The sequence below is a fragment of the Sarcophilus harrisii genome, chromosome 3, assembly GCF_902635505.1.
Source record: "Sarcophilus harrisii chromosome 3, mSarHar1.11, whole genome shotgun sequence".
Taxonomy (NCBI): domain Eukaryota; kingdom Metazoa; phylum Chordata; class Mammalia; order Dasyuromorphia; family Dasyuridae; genus Sarcophilus; species Sarcophilus harrisii.
In genome coordinates this window covers 454,044,687-454,068,774 of record NC_045428.1, presented here as the reverse complement: position 1 = coordinate 454,068,774, position 24,088 = coordinate 454,044,687, and the positions used below count along the sequence as shown (strand labels likewise).

Sequence of the window (24,088 nt, the reverse complement as noted above, 5' to 3'; positions counted from 1 at the left end):
TAAGAAAATCTTGGGGTTTTTTTTGTTTTTTTTTAAATCAAGAAAGAGGGAGTTATAGTATTTTCTCAGTGCCTCAGCCTCACCTGAATGAAATCTGGAAAGCGCTTCTTACATGTGGGACAGGTGAAATAACCATCATTGATATGAATAGCTACATGGTCTTTTAGCAAGTCCAAGCGGTCAAAGGATTCTGGACAGAAGATACAAGAATAAGTCTTCTGATCTGAGTGGAACTTCATATGACTCTCCAGGGATGTGCTGCTGATGAAACCCTTGTTACAGATGTCACATGTCAAAGGACAGTTTCCTTCTCTCCCATGGAAGCGTAAGTGTTGATCCAGCTTATCCTTTTCACGGAATGCCTTTCCACACTGCAAGCACTTAAAAGGTCGGAAGGATTTTCTAATAAACAGATGCTGAAGAGCTGCATTCTGAAACACAGAAGGTAGCATAGTTATTTAGTAGAATAAAGTAAGTATACAAGATGCTTTACAAGCATGTGGGCAACCTGGGACTTGTCTATTAACAAACAAAAGGCACACTAATATCTCAGAAGGAAGTATCAAATGAGATGACGCATGAAGTACTTTATAATCTTTACCTTGCAAGTCAATTATTAACATTATCAAAACAGATTTTGCTAAAGAAAACACTAAGAATAAAATCTTCTAAAAAAAATTTTTTTTAAATAAATGTTTTCTTAGTACAGTTTTATTCTTATTTATTCATTCCACCCTGATCTATCACTACCTCCCTGCCTGGAAGAGGCAGGATGTTTCATCATCAGCCCCCTAATATTGATTATCCCTACATGAAACACACTAGATATAGCTTAAGAAAGGATTTCAAAGAGACACAGAAAAGCATTCTCATTGTAATAATCACATAATACAACAAATCCCAGAATGTTTCTGAAATAAAAATGTAAAGGCTAGAAGAAAGCACTGAAGAAAAGTCACCTGTTCATGGCTGAAGCTAGAGAAAAGCAACAAGGAATAAAAGAAGAAATGCAGAGCACAATTCACTTGGTGAAATTCTTGAAGAACATATGGCAGAGCTAAGGAAAAGGAGAACTAAAACATATAATGCCATTGGCAGAGGGAACTTCTAGGAGAGTAAACTTCTAACAAGGCAAATCAGCAACTTCTTTGCAGTTTGGAGAATGGCCTAGAGGAGAAATGTCAAAAACAAAACGTATGGGCTTGAACCAGATTGAAATTTAAGGAAAAAATATTTAACAAAATAAATGAAAATATAATAAGGGGCAGCTAAGTAGCATAGTGGACAGAGTACTGGAGTCCAGTCACAGACACTTATTAGCTGTGTGACTCTGGGCAAGTAACTTAACCTCTTACTACCTCAAAATAAAATAAAATACATATGATAAAATGCAAATAATCTTAATATATGATTTTTTTGCAAATTAAGACAATCTAAGGTACTATTTCACATCTCTCAGATTGATTAAGATGAAAGAAAAAGATAATGAAAATATTGGAGGATATGTGGGAAAACTGGGACACTGATACATTGTCGGACTTGTGACTGATCCAACTATTCTGAAGAGCAATTTAGAATTATGTCCAAAGGTCTATAAAACTGTGCATACCCTTTGATCTAGTAGTGTGTTTACTGGACCTGTATCCCAAAGTGTTTATAAAAGAGGGGAAAAGACCCACATATGCAAAAATTTTTGTAGAAGTACTTTCTATAGTGACATGGAACTGGAAATAAAATGAATGTACTTTTATTGGAGAATGGCTGAATAAATTATGGCACACAAATGTAATGGAATATTATTGTTCTATTAGAAATGAGGAAGAGGCTGATTTCAGAAAGCCTGGAAAGACTTAACATGAACTGATGCTAAGAGAAATGAGCAGAACCAAGAGAACATTGTAGACAGTAACAAGATTATATGATGATCAACTTGTGATGGAATCGGCTCTTTTCAACAAAGGTGATTCAATGCAATTCAAATAGATTTAGGATAGAAAGTGCCAGCCACATCTAGAGAGAGAACTATGGAGATTAAATATGGGTCAAAGCATAGTATTGTCACCTTTTTGATGTTGTTGCATGTTTGCTTGGGGGTTTTTTCCCCCTTCTTTTTTGATCTGATTTTTCTTGTACAGCATGACAAATATGGAAATATGGTAAGAATTATACATGTTTAACTTATATTGGATTGCTTATTATCTAGGGGATGGGGGAGGAGGATAAAGTTGGAGAACAATTTGGAACATAAGAAGATGAATGTTGAAAGCTGAATTTGCATGTATTTGGAGAAATAAAATACTGGGTTTTGTTTTTTGTTTTTTTAATTTCTAAGGTAATTATGTTGCCCCACAGGTATCCTTATATATGGTTTAATAAACCCTCCCCCTCCTTTCTATTTGAGTTGAATACCACTGGTCTAGACCCTGACAGGTTAAACATCTTGCCCAGGATCACACAGCCAGTGTTTGTCAAGGCAGAATCTGAACCCACATCTTCATGTATCAAGGGGCAGCTCTCTTTCTGCTACAACAAACTGCCTCTGGAACTGAGAGTATCATTAAAATGTCTAACTTAGTAAAGTTTTGAAAAAGTCTTGAAAGAGAGGTGATATACATTTTCATAATGTATGATCAGATTGATTTATATAACTTTAAACTAGTTTAAGGCACGGTGGAAATGAAAAACTTTAAAGCTAAGTAGAAATTTCTGCCAAGATAGCTCAAATGGGAGGCTAACTGCCCAACTCCCACACCTTCTCCAGCAAAACCCTGATGTTTGTACCACACCAAACAATGATTAAGAAATCCAAAAAAGAAACTATAGAAGTAATTTAGTAGAAAAAAAAAGAGAACCAGAAGCATGTGGGAAATAGGAAAAGAGGCCATCTTCACAGGAAAGCCAGCACTAATCTAGCACAGTTTCCCAAGTGAAATACTATGCAAGGCTGTCTCCTGAGGCATCAAGAGAATGCAACTCCCCAAAGAAAGCCCCAGAGTGGTCAGAAAACTCTAGAGTAAAGCTCTTGGAAATTCCAGAGGAGTAACAACAGTCATCTACAATACCTAAGTGTCTAGTCCTAAGACATCAGAGAAGGCCCTGAAGATCTAGCAATCTAAGCTTCAAAAATCAAGAGGAGTATAACCCCAAGAAGAGGAGATTCAACAGGGCCCCGGGTGAAAGCAAGCAGGGATGACCACCACACCCAAATGTGCAGCAAGGGGCAAAAAATACAATTCAGGAATTAAAACTCAAGATGAGTAATACTCATATTAGACAAAGAAAATACTGACAAGGATGAAAAATTATTGCCTATCTAGAGATCCCGTAAAAGGCGATCGCAATTCTCTAATAATTGCCAGTAGATACTCAAGGAAAAGTCCTTTTCTGCAAGGACTGCATCAGTACCTAAAAGAAAGGAAGCAAGAGATTTCTTTTTTTTTTTTAATGAAATAAAAGTTTTCAAGGAAAGAACTGGAAGGAGAATAAAGAGCTTAAAAGAGAAGTGACAAATCTTACACAAGAATTGAACTCCCTTTTAAAACCTAAACAGACCAACCAAATCACTTTATGAGGCAAGAAATATTAGAAAAAAATAAAATGATTGAAAAAAAAATAGAAGAAAATGAAAACTATAGAGAAAACAAGTGATTATAAAACTAGGCCAAAAAGAGATCACTTGCATTCCTCAAAAACTATAATTTTTTTTCTTAAGACTGGACACATTTCAAGAAATAACAACTGAAAATCGTCCACATCTATTTGAACCAAAAGGCAAAATAAACATAGAAAGAATCCACTAATCATCTCCTAAGAAATCCAAAAGGAAAAGTCTCAGGAATGCAACTATAAAATTCCAGAGCACCAATATAAAAGAAAAAATACTGCAAAGTCAAGCAGCAAGAGATCACAATAAGAAACAAATAAGCTGACAGCTGCTACTAACAAGCAGTAAACAAGAAAAAAATATCTCAAAAGGCAAAAGAAAGGCTTTACAATCAAGAGTAATTTATTCTACAAAGTGGATGTGTGATCCTAGAGGAGAAAAAAATGGATCTTCAATGAAAAAAAAAAAAGGATTTTCAAACATTTTTGCTGCAAAGATTAGAGCTGATTATGAACTTAGAAATACAAACACAGAAGTCCAGAAAAAACTAGGAAAGTGAAATTAACCAATTGGAAAGAGCTGTATAATGATGTCATGCCAACATTCTTTCTAAAAAGGAAGAAGAAACAAATGTCCCTTCAGAATCTTGCTGTCTTCAATGTGTACTGAGGAAATTAAATTTAAAGGGATATCTTATATAATCTCCTAGATGACAAGAGAATGTCTGAACAAATTGTGGTATATGAATATAATTGAGTATTATACTATAAGAAATAAGAGACAATTTCAGAGAATCTTAGAATACAAGATGAAGTGAAGAGAAACAGAGCAGAATTAGAAGAACAATTTATTCAAGGAAAGCAATATCGTACAGAAAACAATTTGCAGAAACATTTCTGCACATGTCCACCACATATGAATTTGTTTTTGACTATGCTTACTTGTTAAAAGAATGTTGCTTTGCTGGTTTTTTTAATTTTTTGCTTTTGATTTTCAGTGGAAATTTAACAGTAATGATACCAAAAATGGTAGAAATTCAAAGTTTGTAGAATGCACATAAAAGAAGAGAAAAAAGTTCAGAAGGAAGCAAAGTTAAGCTGGATAGTTCTGAAAGTAACATGAAGAATTTCCTATCTGTATTTTAAAAAGCAAATGGTAAATGATGGCAATTCAAAGTTTCATAAAGAATCTTTTTGTGTGTTCTGTGTTCTTGGAAAACTTTTTTTTTTTAATTTTTAAGTTCAAAACTTGAAGGAAAAAAATTTAAAAGGCTAAATAGAGAAATTTATTTTTGATCCTAGAGGCAATGGGAAACCATCAGAATTTGCTGAGGAGAAACATGATCAGATGTGCACTTCAGAAAAATCCCTTTGGCAGCTGTGTGAAATAAGGATTGGAGAGGGGAGAAAGATGAGGACAAAAGACAAATTAGGGGAATATTGCAAAAGTCCAAGGGAGAGTTAATGAGAGCCTGAACCAAGCTCATATCTGTGTGAGTAACAAACAGGCAAAGACGGATTCCAGAAATGTCCCAGAAACAAAAATCATGAGACCTGATTCTGAATGATTATGTGGCATGGAAGGCGTTGGCAATGCATATGGGTCATCCAGACTGAAATATATCATTTGCAGCTGCACAATCTAATGCAATGCATTGCTGTAGCTGTTATTGTTATTATTCAGTCATTTTCGTTAAGTCTGATTCTTTGTGAGGCCAATTGGAGTTTTCTGGATAAAAATGTGATTTGCCATTTCCTTCTCCAGCTATGTAGATGAGAAAGCTAAGGCATACAGGATTAAGTGACTTGCCTAGAGAAACATGGCTAGTAAATAGTTGAAGCACATTTAAGCTCAGGAAGATGGGTCTTCCCGACTATGAAGTCCATCACTCTCTCTATCTACAGCACTATCTCACTGCCCAATGCAATCTACTAGAATAAAATAACATGTATCTATTAAGTGATGACTATGTACCAGGCACTGTGTTAAGGACTAGGGTTAAAAAAACAAAAGTGACTAAGACCCTTTCCTCAAGGAGATTACATCCCAATAGAGAATGCAACATATACATGTAATCATATATGGAATGTGTACAAAATGAAAATAAGGTAGCTTTGGGCTGGGGGGGCCGTGATCAATTGACTAATAGGCAGTTGTACAATACAGTTAGAAACTGCTAGAATAAAGTGAACGTATGTGAATTTACAGACTCAAAGAAAGGAATTTCAATGTGATTTCTTTCTAGCAACATCTAGGAAACTCACTAGTCTCTCAGGCTAATCAGGCAAAGAATTCCAAAGGTTTCATTTCCATATACTCTCTGATCAAATAACAAATACCCCTATAATTTCTGTTCACATGAACACATCAAGCAAAGGCTCATACCACCTGGGCTGCTTTCAACCTTTACCCCAGGCTCCTTGTAACATTTCACAAAGTTAAGACTATATGGGGTTTTGGAAACTCAGCATTTGAGGAGCCTCAAAAATCTTTCCTTTCATCCAAGTTCAATAAATTTACCAAGCACTGTCAAAAAGCAATATTTAGACAACTGATCTCAATTCCTTTGGGGATTACATTTTTCCTTGGGTGCCAAATTCAGTACTCAATTTTGCTTTGGTCCATTATGCTAATCAGTCTTCTGTCATTTCTGATTAGCCAGAGTACCCACAGACAATGATTTAAACTGAGCAGCCACCTGGCTCTGCACTCTCAATTCTATCTATAAATCTTGTTCTTGTCATCTTTTTAGTTTCCATGGAGCCCTGAACACTGTCTAACCACTCAAGAACTCAATTGTGGTTCCCTGATCTAATAATCTTAATTTGCCACTCATGTTTCACAGTAGTGAAAGTAAGTTAAATTTTTCTTATCCTTTGACCCCTAAGAGATTTGCAAAAAGATTCTAGCTTTGAATTATCTTCTGTGATTTGGCCCCATACTCAAAAATTCATTCCACAAAAAGCATGGAAAATTTCCAAGCCAATTCAGACAAAGCTAATGTCCCTTCAGAAACCTTGGGGTCCAGCCAGTCAGTTATACCATACAGTATGGTGTATCAAGTGCTCTTAGGATTTCTAAATAGAAAAGAAACTAAATCCTACAGCAGTGAGTTCTCACGGGCTAAAAATCATGCTGAATTTAAATATGAAAAATCAAATGCATTACTGACCAAGTTAAGGAAATGTTTGCTAAAGAGATTCACAACTGCAGATCAAATTCTTCTGCCCAGTATTTAGGACAATGTCTATGAGGACTCTGAATAAGTAAGCATTTTTTAATGATTTCCTCCTCTTCTTCTTTTGCCTGATTATTAAGGCCCTTCAAAATGCTAGGTTTCAACCTATATATATATATATTGAAATTTTTTGCAACTCAACAATTAAGTGCCTACTATGTGTATGGTCCTTTGAAAAAGTGCCCTCTTCCACTTGTAAGAACTTAGAAAGAGTAAAATAAACAGAACAAGAATTTACATAATAACCCAAATTATAGAAAATTATAGGAAAGCAACAATAAAATACTGATAGATGCAATAACTAATCATGATTTCAGACAATGAATTGTGACTCATCCCCTTCCCCCCCGGACTCCTCGCACAGAGGTGGTTTACTTGAGGAATGGAACTAGACACACATTGCCAGCATTTGCTCTATGTACCCTTCCCCCAGTCAAGCCTCTTCAGTGTTCCATAACAAAACATGCATATTCCCCCTCCATGACTTGGCTCACGTTGTTCTGCTCACTGAAATGTCCTCTGCTCTTTGTCTCCTATCCAAATCCTGCTCTCTGATAAATATCAGAGAAAGCTTTAGAGAAAAGCTGATCGCTCCAGCACTCTACAATATATATACTACTCTAATATAACTGTTATTCTGGGGACCTCAGTTAAATTGTAAGAACCTTCAGCTTATTCATATATAATTTATATATAGTACTCAGCACAGTGTTTGGTAAATAGTAGGCACTAATAAATATTTGTTAACGGAGAGATAATTTCAGAGCTAAGATGGCAGCTTAAAGCATCTAGACCACTCCTTTGATTTTACAGAAGAAGATAATTAGGACCAGATGGTTCATTGATTGATTAATCTGGAAATAAAATTTTATTTTTCCGTTTGCTAATTCATCTAAATAGAAGGGTCAGCTAAGATAGAGTAAAATATAGGTACAAAAGAACAGTGGATCAGGTAACAGGAAATAAAAGAAACAAACCTACCTGCAACTCCAACTGCGCAGGCAGCATTAGAGGAAAGAAAAATAGTTATATTACCAATTGGATTGGAAGACTTCATTTCAGTTCATTACTACTACTCTTGGATAGAAAAGATGAAAAATATACACCCTCTACTTCCTATGGGTAAGGCAGGAAAATTCAAACTATTCTCTGGCCTCCAAAAGTCATCAACATTGGTAAAAGAAGGCCTATACAAAGAGAAAGAGAGAAAAAAAGAGAGAGAGAGAGAGAGAGAGAGAAGAAAAAAGAAATCTACCCTTTCTTCAAGAAAATATCAAAGAGCTATCTGGATATATACACCAATTTCAAGAAATTTAGATGATAGACCATTTAATAAGACTTTTACTTGTCTTGCCAGGTACTGTGCTAAGTTGAATACAGGATTATAGTTTGGGCTTTTTTTTTTACTTGGTAAAAATAAAATTAACAAAACAAAGGGAACAACAGGAAAGGCTAATTGCATATGTGAATAAATTAATGAATAAAAGAAAAGTAGTTATTTGTTAAATTTACATATCTATTTTGAATATTATGTGTTTCAGTTCCAAAGATACCCAAGAGGGATTATTTCACAAAGGCTTTCCAAGTTTCTATATAACTAATGAAATGAACTGGAATTCCTTTCAAGACCCTTCTAGAAACAAAATTCTAGGCATAAGAAAGCCAAGAGAAATGTAAATTAAATCAATCTGTTATAAGTCTAGAAGATTATGTGACTGAAAAGTTTTCTCCATCTAACAGAAGGAAGTTCTCCAATAAGAGCTGTCAGCTGCCATAAACATGGGTAGAAAACACTATCCTTCTTGAAGTAAATGCATCCTACAGGCATTAATTCTGCAAGATCGTAATCCTAATGCCAAGAATCCCCAACAGCTCTATCTCTTGACATATATGAGTCAAGAAAATAATTACAACAAAGCACATCTGAGTACAAGTCCAGTGCTACTGTCAACAAGAATATTTAAAGCCAAAAGATGAATTATATAAGTGAGATATAAATAGTACCAGAACTTAGGCTTTTACTTTACATTTTCCATATATGTTCAAAATGTACCTGGCTCACATGTCAATTTATGCACATGTCCTTTATATGAAAAATGACAGGTATCTAATGGTCTTTTCCAGGAAAATACAGAGAATAACTTACAAGTACATTAAGTCATCCAGAGAGACACAACTTGACTCCCACAAATCTACTTACAATGCAAAGAATATGCTTAAAAATGTAAATAAATTTTTGTAATTAAATGTTCTAATTAGTCAGTTTCCCATCAGTGAGCCTGAGAAATTAGAAAGCTGTTTTTCTTTAAATACACTATCAAACAAAAGAATCTAATGGCCAGTACTGAATTGTTCTAATCAAGGATCCATCACTCCAATTTATACAGTTTATAACATGCTTTTGAGAAATCATGTACATTTCTGCTCCAACTAAGTCGGCAAACAGATCAAAGAGCTGGAAGTGAACCCAAGTCAGAACGACCTCCCTGAGGAGAAAAGGCACATTGGCCATGGCCCACTATCCCCACTCACCCGGATGCGTTTAGCTCGGCGCATGTCATCAGCTGTCATCGTGCTCTGGGTGGGCACTGTGCTCTCCTCATGTTGGGGCTGCAGATGCACTGGGTGGGTTTCTGGCGGATGTTCCAAAGCAGGCTGTGTTTCCGATGGAAGCTGAGGGATTGGCACAGGAGTCTGTTCCTGCTGGTCCAGCCCATTTAATGGAGCTTGTCCATCCTCTTCAAATTTCTCGAGCCCCTTGCTAGAGAAAGGCAGCAAGTCCTGAAATTGAAAATCATACAGTGATAATTTTCCCTATCCATAGAAGAAACCTGCAGAAGGACTTTACAGACAGAAGAGAATTACTGCACATTTCCAAATGAGCACACTCATTATCCATTGAGAAAATGCCCTCTCTCTGGGAAAGTTAATTAGGTAAATAAGCATTAAAAAAGCAATATCACAGCAAAAACAATAAGCTATTTGAACCTTGGCAAAGGAAAAAACCATTATGTGATTCTTCTGGAGTTTCATCATCAGAATTCAAAAACATTTAAAAATTAGGTCTAATTCTATTCTGCTACTTTACATTATCACCCATAGGCAGGAATGACAATTTTTTGTTGCAGGTCACAAGAGGACATATATTCCTGCTTGCTTCTCTCTGATCATTATCATTATCAAAAGCACATAATCAATACAAAGACATGAGCATGAATTTTTTTAACCAGTATTAAACCTTTACATAACAAAGTTAGTACATAAGAAACATATTCTATTTTCAATTCTCTATCTATAAGTACCTGTGTTCCTTCCTCACATTTTTCACCATTTTCATTGGTGACTTCCAAACGCATGAATTTTGGAGGCCGACCTGGCCGTCTTCCAGGGCCAAATCTCCTCTTGCCTCTTCCTCTGCCTCTGCCTCTTGCTCTGTGAAAAAGAAAGGATATTTGATTTAAAATATTCACATCATTTTCCAGGATTGCCATAATTAATGTTACCCTATCTTTTAGCTAACATGTCCCCTAACCTGATTATTTAATTCTGTAGTGGATAGGATTTTAGGATAGGATTTTAGAGAGTGTTTATCCACATTTATCACCTCTGCCACTTATATAGCTCAAAGAGATCTTTGAGGACAAACAAAAATATATGAAGAACCGTTTTAAATGATTCAAAAGATGTTATCATCACCAATTTAGCTTTTTACAAAGCTCTAACACTGCCCAAAATTAAGTATTACTTTAGAGAATGTGCTTAGGAGGCATCTATTACCTGGAATCTATGGAGGATTTAATTACTTTCCTTACTTTTAAAATCGCTTTTCCCAGATCCAAGTGAAACATAACAATGCTAAACAATTCTCTCTCCTTAAGACTTCCAGTTTCTAGAAACAATTTCCTAGCTCATTTTTTCCAAAGAGAACTCAGTAACTATTTATTAAACAAGCAACCTTTATCACCTGCCAAAATTCAGCAAATTTCCGAACCACACTATTTTATGTGGGAATAAATAATTTTTGTACAGAATTATTTCTCTACAAGAAACATGAAAAGTAACTTTAATACCTATGAAACTATAAGCAAGAAACTTAAAGCACAGGATCCAAGGTGCCTTTTCATCTATTTTTCCAAATGAACATTAGAATTGGAGGGGGAGTGCAGGAAAATATAAGGCTATATAAAACTAAGAACTGTCAAAGATCAGTATTCAGTATTCTGGACTATGAATTAAAATAATGAAAGACTGGGCTACTAGCTAAGAATAGTATCTACATTTACAAAAAATGCTACCTACTCCTAAAGAAGTGTTTCACTGGACTAATAGGTTATTAGATATGACCAAATATGAAAAAGACATTTACTTGACGATGCATATTTGTTGTAAGGATTTTGTTTCTTATTTTCTTTGGGAGAAGGGAAAAGTGTGATTAGGATGAAAAAAATATACATTCAATTGAAAAAAATTTTAACTTGGAAAACAAAACAAGAAAGGTATTCAATATTAAGACAGTTAGGAAGAAAATAACTGTCCTGAGATTTGTCAATCTGATCAAGAGGACTTTAAACTGTCTAATGCTAAAGTGAAGTAAGAAACTTTAGAAGGGATAGGTAAAACTGATATACAAGATACCATGGAGGATATAACATAATAACAAAAAGAATAATGGAAGGAAGCCCAGACATGACATAAAAAAAAATTAATATTGGAAGAAAGCAAAGGAATTCATGAAATATAAATATTTAAAAGGTTAGGAATAAGGAAGGCCTGGAAAGTCCATATTCCAAAAGATAGAACATGAATAATATGAAATATGAACTTGAAATTCTAACTCAAAAAAATATATGTTGTTAAAAGATGAGCATGCTAACACAATGCTTGTGGTATTAAGAACTGAAAAGGCAATAAGCATTTCTAAAACACTACATTGTGCTAGACACTGCCGATACAAATAAGTGCAAAAATACCTGCTCTCAAGGAGCTCGCTATTTAGTAGGGGAGACAACTTGAGGACAATTACATACAACAAGCTATTTTCAGAATAAACTGGAGATATTCAACATAGAAAAAGCACTAGAATTAAGAGGAATTGGGAAAGACTTCCAATACAAGGTGAGGTTTTAGTTGGGCCTTTTTTTTAATTAAAGCTTTTTATTTACAAAGCATATGCATGAGTTATTTTTCTTTCTTTCTTTTTTTTTTTTAAATAACTTTTTATTGACAGAACCTATGCCAGGGTAATTTTTTACAACATTATCCCTTGCACTCACCTCTGTTTCTATTTTTCCCCTCTCTCCCTCCACCCCCACCCTCAGATGGCAAGCAGTCCTATACATGGTAAATAGGTTACAGTAGATCTTGGATACAATATATGTGTGCAGAAGCGAACAGTTCTCTTGTTGCTCAGGGAGAATTGGATTTAGAAAGTATGAATAACCCGTGAAGAAGAAGAAAAATGCAAGCAGTTTACATTCATTTCCTAGTGTTCTTTCTTTGGGTGTAGCTGCTTCTGTCCATCCTTGATCAATTGAAACTAAGTTAGATCTTCTCTTTGTCAAAGAAATCCACTTCCATCAGAATACATCCTTATACAGTATCGTTATTGAGGTATATAATGACCTCCTGGTTCTGCTCATTTCACTCAGCAGCATGAGTTATTTTTCAACAATGACCCTTGCAAAACCTTCTGTTCCAAATTTTGCCCTCCTTCCCTTTAACCCCTCCCCTAGCTGTCAGTAGTCCAATACATGTTAAATATGTTAAAATATATGTTAAATCCAATATATGTATACATATTTATACATTTATCTTGCTGCACAAGAAAAATCAGATCAAGAAGGAAAAAAAATCTGAGAAAGAAAACAAAATTTAAGCAAACCCAACAGAAAGAATGAGAATGCTATATGTTGTGGTCCACAGTTCCCACAGTCCTCTCTCTGGATGTAGATGGCTCTCTTCATCACTGACAAATGGAATTGATTTGAATCATATCATTGTTGAAGAGAGCCACAATCATCAGAAATAATAATCGTATAGTCTTCTTGTTGCTGTGTACAATGATCTCCTGGTTCTGCTCATTTCACTTAGCATCAGTTCATGTGTGTTTCTCCAGGCCTCTCTGAAATCATCCTACTGGTCATTTCTTACAGAACAATAACATTCCATAACACTCATGTACCATAAATTATTTAGCCATTCTCCAACTGATGGGCATCCACTCAGTTTCCAGTTTCTTGCCACCATAAAGAGAGCAGCCACAAACAATTTTTGCACACATGGGTCCTTTTCCCTCCTTTAAGATCTCTTTGGGATATAAGTCCAGTAGAAACTTAGTTGGGACTTTAAGGAATCCAGAAGACTAAGATACTTAAGTAAGGAGAGCATTCCAAGTATGAGTCAACCATGAAAATGCCCAAGGTTGGAAAATGTAAGGTCTCTACAACAACAAGGTCACTGTCAATGTACGGAAGGGTAAATGATGAGGGAGAAGGGAAATATAAAGTGTAAGAAGACTAGTAAGGGGTAGACAGAGGGGAACATTTTGAAAAGCTTTTAAAGGGCTTTATATTAGATCTTGGAGGGATAGGGAATCAAAGATCTGTGATTTAGGAAAAACATTCTGGTAACTGAGTGTAAGGTGGATTCACAAGGGAAAGAGGCTTATGGCAGGCAGACCAAACAACAAATTATTTCAACTATTAGCATGAAATGATAAGGGTCTAGATGAGGGTGACAGAAGTAGTAGAAGAGAAGAGAACATAATGCAAGAGAGATAATATAAGGTAAAATAAATAGGCCTTGGCAACAGATTGGATGAGACTTGAGAATAAGGAGTAGAGCATAACACGTGGGTGCTGAATTTGGGTGACTAAGAGCAGGACATCTTAATTTTTTTCCACTCACAACCCCTTTTCATCCAAGAAATTTTTATGTGACCCAGGTATATAGATAGGTATATAAAACAGATATACAAATCAAACAATTAAATCATTTCATGACCCCTACATTGGGTTACAGGACCCCATATGGAGTCATAACCCACAGTTTAAGAAGCTGGGACTCAGAGGATGGGGGCACCAAAAACAGTAATAGGGATGTCAGGAAGAATAGAGGATTCAGGAGGAAAGATGAGGTCATCTTTGGACCTGTTGAGTTTAAGCTGTTTCCAGGACAGTCACTACAAGATGTCCTATGGGCAGGTGGGGAGATGGGAGAAGAGAGGTCAGAGAGACCTCTTAAGTCTTGGGACTTTTAAGACCTCTTAAAATCTTAGGATTTTATAAGCAGATTTAATAACCATCTGTAAAGAGAAAATAACTGAAACTAACAAGTGAAATAGTAAAGAAAGAGAAGAGAAGAGGGTCAGGACAGAGGTCTGAGGGCCACCCTCCATTGGTAGGCATGACTTGGAGGAAGATCTGGCAAAAAAAGACTGAGAAAAACTGATCAGATAAGAAAGAGAACAAGGAGAGTCCTAGAAACCCAAAGAGAAAAGAATATTATCAAGGAGAAGTTGATCAATGGAAAAGGCTGCAGATGTCACAAAGAATGAGGATTTTTAAAAGACTGCTGGAACTGGCAACTGAGTGATTATTAGTCAACTTACAGAAAGAATAATTTCAAGTAAAAAACGAATTTGGAAACCAGAATGTTGAGTTAAGAAAAGAGAAGAATGGAAGAAAAAGCATCTATTATAGACAACATTTATAGAAATTTAACCACACAGTTGGGAAATGGCTGAATAAGTTATAGTACATGAATGTTATGGAATGGAATATCACTGTTCTATAAGAAATGAGGAGCATGATTTCAGAAAGTCCTGGAGAGAGTTATATGAACTGATGCTAAGTGAAATGAGCAGAACCAGGAAATCATTGTACATGGCAACAGAAAGATTATATAATGATCAATTCTGATGGATGTGGCTCTTTTCAACAATGAGGTGATTCAGGCTGGGTTCTGTGAAGGAGAAAGACATCTGTATCCAGAGAGCGGACTGTGAGGACTGAATGGGGAATCACAACATAGTATTTTCACCTTTTTGTTATCGTTTGCTAGCTTTCTGTTTTCTTTCTTATTTTTTTTCATTTTTGATCTGATTTTTCTTCTGCAGCATGATAACTGTAGAAAAATATATAGAGAAGAATTGCTTATGTTTAACATATGTTGAATTACTTGCTGTCTATGGGAAGGGATGAAAGGAAGGGAAGGAGAAAAAATTTGGAACATAGGGTTTTGCAAGGGTGAGTCTTGAAAACTATCTTTGCACATCTTTTGGAAATAAAAAGGTATTATTTAAAGATTTTTTAAAAAGAAATTTAGCCATTAAAAAAATTTTTAAAAAAAGGAAAAATGATAGGAAGAAAGAAATTTAGCCACAAAGTAGAAGAGTGATATGATATGATAGCTAGCAGGAATAGACGGATCAAATGAGAGTTGAGGATAGAGGACATATGAGCATCTTTGTAAGGCAAGAGGGAAGCAGCTAGTAAAATAGGAAGAATCAGTGAGACAGTGAGAGCCAATCTGCTAGAAAAGACAGAATGAAATGTAATTCTATGAGCATGTGAAAAAGGGCCATCTCATGATGTAAGACAAGCTTGCAGATGGAGATAGTAGCAAACAGTATTAGGGAGTTGTGAATTGAGAAGGGGAGGAGATGAGGAAGTTCTTAGTAAATGACCTCGATTTTTTGAGTATAATAGAGGCAGGCAGGTCTCAGTGATAACCAGACACTGGAAGGAGTGGAACAGAAAAAGATTTAAGATGAAAGTAAATATTTTATCTACAGATCACATATTCTAGAGAGCACAGTGGAAGGGTTGGGTAGGATTAAAATCAGTCATTGATGAGACTGAGTTAGGGGGATAGTAATAACGAAAAGGACAGTGGGGGATGAAGAATGCAGTTTGTATAACAATGGCCTGGAAGTCAGGATCACCAGAATAGGGGAGTCTATTAACCACTGCCAAGTGAGTTCCAGATGGTTATTAGAATAACCAGGAGTTCATCTTCAGGTTAGTATCCTCTCAGGGGGGTAGACAATTCATTTGAGGGGTCCACTGAGGAAAGCAGATGGAATTGCATTTCTCTTCTATCTTTATAAGCAAGCCAAACCAATAGATGGGTAGAAGCAGGAAGAAAGGGATTCTCTCTATTTATTGCAGAATAGAAAGATCCTCTATAGGCAGAAATGATTCTTTGCAACCAGGAAGGAATCAGCCTAGGGAACTGGCAAGGGACGGAATAACAATCTTTTGATTCTTGATTGGCAAAAAGAGGCCAAGTCGGGAAAACTACATGTAATAGAATGGTATCCATCTATTCCCTGTAGGCAGATACTTTTCTGAAACAAATAACAAAAATAGCACAAAAGACAGTGATGACAAGAGAGTTTAAACATTTGGACTTCATTCTGCTAAAAAGAAAAAAAATCTGAAAAAAATTCTTAACTTCCCTTGACATCAGTTTCATCAAATGTGAAGTTAAGAAAGCAATAAGGTTATTTAATATGGTTCATTCATAATAGACTGAAGGAGAAGCAGATGAAAGAAACCACTAAGCATGATAGCTGTGACCAAGTATTTGAAGGACTACCTTATGGAACAACAATCAGACTTGTCTTCTTGGCCTCCAAGAAGATAACTATGATCAATAGGTAAAAGCTGCAGGGAGGCAATTGACTCAGTATATGATAAAACTTTCTAAAATTAGATATACCCAAAAGTAGAATGGGTCACTTCTGAAAGAAATGGATTTTTATCACTTAAGATAAAGCAACTCAACCATATTATATAAGGATCTGCTACAGGAACTGGGAAGGTTAGCCTAGAAAAGGTAAAAGCAATAACACTTTTAGTGGCATATCCCAAGAGTTCTGTTCTCAAGTCTATTCTAGTTTACATTTTTATTAATAATTTAAATAAAGACCCAAAGAGATCAAAAATTATGAATGACACAAAACTGGCAGAAACAATGGTCCAAAGTTAATAAGGCAGGGGCAGCTAGTTGGTGCAATGGATAGAGCTGAAGTCAGGAGGACCTGAGTTCAAATCCAGACTCACACACTTAACACTTCCTATCTGTGTGACCCTGGGCAAGTTACTTAATCCCAATTGCCTCAGCAAAAAAAAAAAAAAAAAAAAAAAAAAAGTTAATAAGGCATGTAAAACTGATAAATACAAAGATCTGACTTTAGATTTTTTTGAAGTCCATAGGACTAGTATAGGATGATGAAATTTGTAGCCAGACAGGACTTCAAATAAAAAAATAATAAGGTTAAGTAGTAAATAAAATGACCTAGCTTCTAAAAAACTGGAGAATACTAGGTTGTACTAATACAAATCTAGTTTAAAGCAAGAGAGTTAATCTCACTGTAATTTTTGCTGGTCAAAACATATCTGGAATACAATGTTTAGTTCTGGCCCCAATTATTGAAGATCTATGGCAAATGGCAAGAACAATAAGGACAATGAGGCAACTTAACCATGTTATATAAAGATCAGCTAAAGAGATTAGGATGTTTGGCTTAGAAAAAAAAGGTTGAGGAATACATGATAGCTGCTTTTAAATATCTAAAGGACTGTCATATGGAAGAAGGGCTGAAGCTATTCTATGCAGCTCCAAGGTTAGAATGAATAGCAATGGTTGGAGGTTAGAGAAGGCAGAATCTAATGCAACACACAGATGAATATGAGTAACAACGAAAGTTGTCCAACAACAGAATGGACAGCCTTATGAGGTGGTGACTTGGCAGGACTCAAAAAGAGAATGAATGGCCACTTATAAGGGAGGTTTTAAAAAATGATTCTTATATAAGGCAGGAGACTAGATTATATGAGCTACAAGATCCATTTTAATTTAAAATTCTATTAGAGGCAGAGCGGTATGAGGGAACAAATGCTTATGTAGGAGTCAATAAATACCTGGATTAAAATCCCTCCACCAACACTTAGCTTTGTGCTTTGTGACTACTCACTTCACTCTGAGCCTCGGTCTCCTTATCTATAAAATGCGGATAATAATACCACCTACCTCACAAGGCTGTTGTGAGGATCAAATGAGTTAATATATGTAAAGCGCTTTGCAAATCTCAAAGCACAATATAAATGTCAGCTATTATGATGATGATGATGATGTTCTACATAGGCTTTCTGGCTACCAATCCCTTATTAATAAGACCTGGAAAAAAAAATGAAATGGAAGTGTATTTCAGAGCTTGATCAAGCTTCCACATGCATACCTTTCCTCATACAAAGTGGCTATAATATTCTTGGTCCAAATTCTTCCTTTGCTTACAAATGGTATGGTTCTGACAAGTGGAAAAAACAATAGATGTGCCAGTCAGCTTGGTGGTATGACTTTTGTGAGGCTCCCTAACCTGTGTGTGTGTGTGTGTGTGTGTGTGTGTGTGTGTGTCTTTTTATTCTCATCTGTAAAATGAGGGAATGGATCTAGATGATCAAAAATATCCACCCTTGCTCTGCAATTCCAACAGTCTGTCTAGGAAACACATTCCTATCTCAACAAGTTCTCCACTTGTTGGTATTAATTTAGTGAAAACTAGGGGGAAAATGGACTACGAAGTTTCTCACAGCAACTCTTGTTGTTCTCTATAGTCATGGTTAGATATTAAATACTGGGGAGCCATTCATAGGAATCTTTTAATCAGAAAAGGCAATTAACAGATAATTAAGAAAAGATTCTGAGTCCTGGAATACCAAATTTCGTTTTCCATTCTGTGTATACCAGATAAATACCTGCTAAAGAAGTCCAGCTTCTCATCATGGGAATTGAGGTGTTGCTGAAGTTGCTCTGAGCTTATGAATCGACGATTACATTCATAACAAGGCCAGTTCTTCTCTTGCTCTCTAAGAACTGTATTGAAAAAAGAAGAAATGTTAAGGTACATGATCACTAGTCGTCAGAGAAAAACACATCTTATCAGGGTTCCTAGAATTTCCATCCACATTTAACCTGCCCTGCTGAATCATGTGGTACCTATATTTATTTGAATTATAAGATGCTTTGCCCAATGATCAAGTGATGACTCAACACATAGTTATTGTGGTCCTTATCCAATTCATGCTAGACCTTCAATGGCACAATTACTTATCTCATTACACTAAACAAGAGCAGAAGTACTACCATTTAGAAAAATACACAAGTAATGCAGAGATTTTAGATCCAGTGATAATGGTTTTAAACAGAGGTTTCTTAATTTTTTGTCTCATAAACCCTTTTGGACACCCAGTTTAGTCTATGGACCCCTTCTCATAGTTCTAAATGCATGTTTTTAAATGTATTAAATAAAATATGCAGGATTATAAAGGAAACCACTTAAACTGAAATATGGTTATCCAAAAAAAAATTTTTTAAGTAAATTCATGGGCCCTTCTTAGGAACTCTTGTCTAAAAGGCTCATTACATCACAATACAGGCACTTAAAAATCAATATCTTTCTTACAGCTCTTCAAGGCTAATAACATCTAGGCAAAGACTATTCTCTGACTGGGGTTTATATAATTTAATATTTGTAAGTTTTCATTACATTAAATGCCATTTTCCAGAATCCATGAGAGAAAACAAAATTCATCAATATAATCTGATGCTAACATTAAAAAGAGACATGTGGCTCTGAATAACTTTATTGACATATCATATGATATAAAAATTTTTTTGTGCAAATAACATAAAATACAAAAAAAAAAACAAAACAAAAAAACAAATTACCTTTTCTTTCCTCTTCAGAAATGTCATGGATCTTCTGATTTACAAACTCAGCATAGGACGCAGCATACCACACCTGCAGGACACACACATAGATGAGCAAGATTCAACCTCCATCCCTGGATCTTTATGATGTGCTTTAACCATTCCTTCCACTTACCTGAATAAAAGAGTTTCTCCATGGCCCACAAAACATAAAATGACAAATTATCAGTTATGAAAATTATCTACTGGCAAATGGCCAAGTAAAACTGCATGTTTTCTTTGCTGTCTTCCCTTTTTACCTGCTCTGTGGGAAAACATGCTCTACCTTTTAAAATTTCATAGCTTCCTATCAAAAGATAACCACTCAAAATATCTACCAAAGATGTTATATATGGCATTTAATATCATTCTAGGCATTATTCACATCAGAACTTTCATCTGTTAACAGTAATTCACAGAATAAATGCTTTGGTTGCCTTCATTAACAAATATGCTTAAAACAAAAGTGGCACTATTCCTCATTTTTTTAGAGAAGAGAACGAAACCCAAAAAGATTCCACAATTTCCCCAATGTTATACAAGCAGAAAAAAAATCAGAGGTGGGATCTGAACCCTATTCCTCTCATTCTAGAGCTGGTGTTCTTTTCACAATATTATAATGAAGACCTAGAGTTCAGGCTTAAGCCTAGACCCAGAACTCTGGAAGTCATCTCTGTTGGGATCATCAAACCCATGGAAGCTAATAAAAGACATTGAGGTGCTTAGGGAGAGAGAAAAGCCCAGGGAAAGCCTTCTCAGACCCCCCACAACTCTGGGACAGCCTGTGGATGAGGAGCCATCAAAAGGAGCACACAGAAAACAGGCAGGGAAAGCAAGAGGGAAGAGAAAGAAGAGCCAGGAGGGGACTGTGGACAGCAGAGGCAAAGAAGACTAAACAGGGAGTCTGGCACAAAGAGATCGGTCTAAGTTGGAAAAGAGAGTTCCGCTGAGCAAGAAGGTGGGAAACCAGACTCTCAGAAACCAGCACATCAATCAAACACATGGACTTTCTCTCTGAATATTATATAATATATCAAAGAGGGAGCAGTCTTACCAGTACATTTAAAAATCAATTCACAAAAGATCAAGCATAATATCATTCACATCTTCACTCATACCCACTAACTCACAAATTCATCAGCCCTTTCCTCTCAGGCCCACAGTAGTAATGACACCTTGTGAGGATATGGAAATCAGGGCTTCTTCACTGCCTCATCTTTGCATTTAAGACTTTGTCATCAGAACAGCAAAAAGAATTCCAAAGAGATTATCAAGGGGAACTACTTTATTTGTGACCTTTCCTATCCAGAAAGGGCACCACGAGGACCATGCCCTACCTTGAGCTCCTGTTTGGGTTCTACGTTCTTTATTGTTGTATAATAGACATGGTGACCATATTGGTAAGCCACCAGGTTCTGTTCCAAGTGATTCTGTGCTGGACGTACAAACATCATCCAGTTACAAAGTGCTTCATCAGACAACTCAAACCACAGGTCTTCATGTATGTCTCTGTCTTTCCTCTCCCCCTTTTCAAGAGAAACCTGCAACCAAAAAACATGAGGAAAAAGTCATCAGAAACTTTCAAAACTATATGCATCAATCCAATAATATAATGAATGTACATCTTTGATAAAGGCAGCTCAGCATGCTGATTGTACTATTTGCACTGCTATCACCACAAATTATCTAACTATATAACCTGAGACTTTACTCTCCATTGCAGGGCTTAATCAAATTGTTGCCAAAACTGAAAGAACTGCTCAACTAGTGTTCACTTTTAAGTTCCTTTTGAACCATTTTTAGTCAGATTATTTACTTTTAAGTCTTTACCTTGAAATAATAAACCTTGTCAAAATAAATTTATCCTCTATACTATGACAGTAAAGTTCAATGTGCATTATTACACTCTTTACACCCTGAAAGTACATGGGTTTCATGATATTAGTGGTTCAGAGTTATTTTTCCTCACTGTCTAGATCTCTGACTAGCACCTGATTTCTTAAATACTATATTCTTAACTCTTATCCACTCACAGTGGAGCCACAAAAAACATGTAACTAAGAGGTAAAATTTTTAAGTGATAATCCAATAGATTAAATAACATGTAAAGTGTTTTGCAGACCTGAAAATATTATATAAATACTGGATGCTACAATTATAACAGACAAAAATCAAAGAAGAGACCAGATTAAAATGCACTTCCTCAGCAAGTAAAGGAGTTCAATTCTATCTGATGTTTATACATTCCACACATGATAGAATCCGGAATAAATCACATAACTTTTGCATGTACCCAAGTAACTCTCTAAGACTAAATTACATTCAAATTGCTCATTGGTGGAAGGAGATTCCACAATAGGAATTCCCCCATTAATGGAATAACAAGTTTGAACAAAAAACAAACTAACAAAAAACCTTGTACAGACATCAAAATTGTCAACAACTGTGAAAACTAGAAGAATCTAGATCTGTACAATAAAACTCCTAAAGCAGGTACTTGGAAAACCCTCAAAACAACATGCAGTCTGCATCTCAACACATTGAGAAATGTTCTTCCCAACCACTTTGTGCAGAAAAGGCTATGTCTAAACATTTAAATACCACTCCATAATTTGTATTCTGCTAAAGTACATGGAAATAGAAACAAAAATTTATTTTAAGGATCACATCCCCATAATATTTCAAAAATTGTATTTCTCTCACTATTCGGAGATAATAATAAAAACTAAATAGTCTTTCTGAGGAGGAAAAAATATTTCCATTTAAACATAAAATCATTAGAGACAGGCAAAAATTCTGGAAAACCACTACTATGTGACCAAGACAATAGAACAATTAGTAGCTCTTTCAAAGTGCTTTAACCTAGAAGCAGGAAGGAAATACATTAACAAAGCATGCTACCTTTAGATGAATATAACAGTCTTTCAGTTCTGATTGTGTGACAAGAGGCCCCTCCACAGGGCCAAACTGGGTACGTTTGGGAATGCGCCTTTTGGAAAACACTCCTCCTAGGAATCGGTCTATGTAGAGTACCAGAGGCAGACTGGCTCTTGCTCTGGTAAGGACTGGACGATTGGGGATAGGATGTAAGGGCCCATGCTTTGGACATACTGAAGAATGTGCATTATTGCACTCTTCACACCCTGAAAAAGACAGAAGAACTTGAGGAACAGGTAAAAATTCCTAAGCACATGCAATGGAAACATCACTAGACAAAAGAGCTCACTAGCCCCCTGAGAGAAAAAAATTCTAGCCTAAAGACTTCCCAAATTCAGTCCATGGTACCAAGATTTTAAAAGTTAATCAGCTTGCCCAACTTCACTTTTTAGTGCTTGCAGCAGATTAGACAACTGTTATAGCAAAATAAGTAAATAAATAAAATGACTTTTTCTTTAGAATCAAGCAGGATTTTTTATGCCTGCATAAAATAAAATGAAAGCCAAACAATATATAAATTTCACATTGCTGTCACATCTCTGGGCTACATAGCAATTATGCTGGAGGTCACTAAAAACACAAATCAATTCAAACTATATCTGGAGAACAAAAAGAGGGATTCATTTGGATCACACAAACTAATGACATTATTTATTCAATTTCCTCCAGGGAAGCTGAAGGAGAAGCGCCATTGTCTGTGACATGAACAACTCAAACAGAAAAGGCACTGAACAATATAAGAATTCAGTGAATACCATCTAATGATAATAGGCAACATACTGTGGAATAAGGAACTACTATACTGTAGTATATTTAGTACATGATGATGACAATGGATACATAATGAACTAAAACTCAGAGGAATGGAAAAACCAATGAAATGAATGAAGGTTCTTGAAAAGAGATAATACAACATACCTCCTCCCTCACAGCAGAGAGGTGGGAGACTACTAGGACAGAATATGTATACAATGTCAGAGAAGGTTTCCATATCAGATTCTTTTGTTTAATTGGTTTTTCTTTGTCATAAGGGAAGGTTCGATCAGGAGGGGGGAGGTGGCAAATGACTGTGATGTAAAGACAAAAGGCATCAATAAAACAATTTTTAAGATGATATAGTAGATTAGCAGTGTCATTAGCATATGTGCTTTGAAATGTTTTTCCAATAATGACAGTTTTGCATTGATTTATTCAAATTATTTCCCTGATTCTTCCTTCTTGACCAATGGCATACAAAGTATACTGGCCAGAGATAACTGGCCAGAGTTACATATAGTTTTTGGCCGTAAAACAGAATAAAAAACTATTAGAATATATAGGGAATATCACTGGCCTCTAGAGCCAATGTTCTAAGCAAGAGAACTAAGTAATTTAATCTCATTTTACTCAACAGTTTCTAAATAGTTGTCTGAATAACTTAGAAGAAGATATTTTCTATTTCTATTACCTCAAATAATCAAATATACATACATATATATGTATGTATGAATATATGTTTATCTTAAAATAAAGCAATGTTTCTATCACCTTTAAAATGGCTATAAAGGGACTGT

At 35.6% G+C, this 24,088-nt stretch overlaps 1 protein-coding gene across 5 annotated transcripts in view; it reads right to left on the bottom strand.

Moving 5' to 3' along the window:
- Positions 1–24,088, bottom strand: part of PRDM10 (PR/SET domain 10) — a 130,098-nt gene that overhangs the window by 38,795 nt on the left and 67,215 nt on the right. For 4 of the 5 annotated variants that reach the window (XM_031960894.1, XM_031960896.1, XM_031960897.1 and 1 more), the window contains exons 6-12: positions 22,500–22,741; positions 20,936–21,139; positions 19,578–19,650; positions 18,605–18,722; positions 10,145–10,274; positions 9,375–9,623; positions 84–431 (exon numbers count right to left, since the gene is read on the bottom strand). In XM_031960894.1, coding sequence (XP_031816754.1) covers positions 84–431; positions 9,375–9,623; positions 10,145–10,274; positions 18,605–18,722; positions 19,578–19,650; positions 20,936–21,139; positions 22,500–22,741 — 1,364 coding nt within the window. Of the gene's footprint in view, positions 1–83; positions 432–7,823; positions 7,836–9,374; positions 9,624–10,144; positions 10,275–18,604; positions 18,723–19,577; positions 19,651–20,935; positions 21,140–22,499; positions 22,742–24,088 lie in introns of all 5 variants that reach the window. The other variant, XM_031960895.1, reaches the window with a different exon arrangement.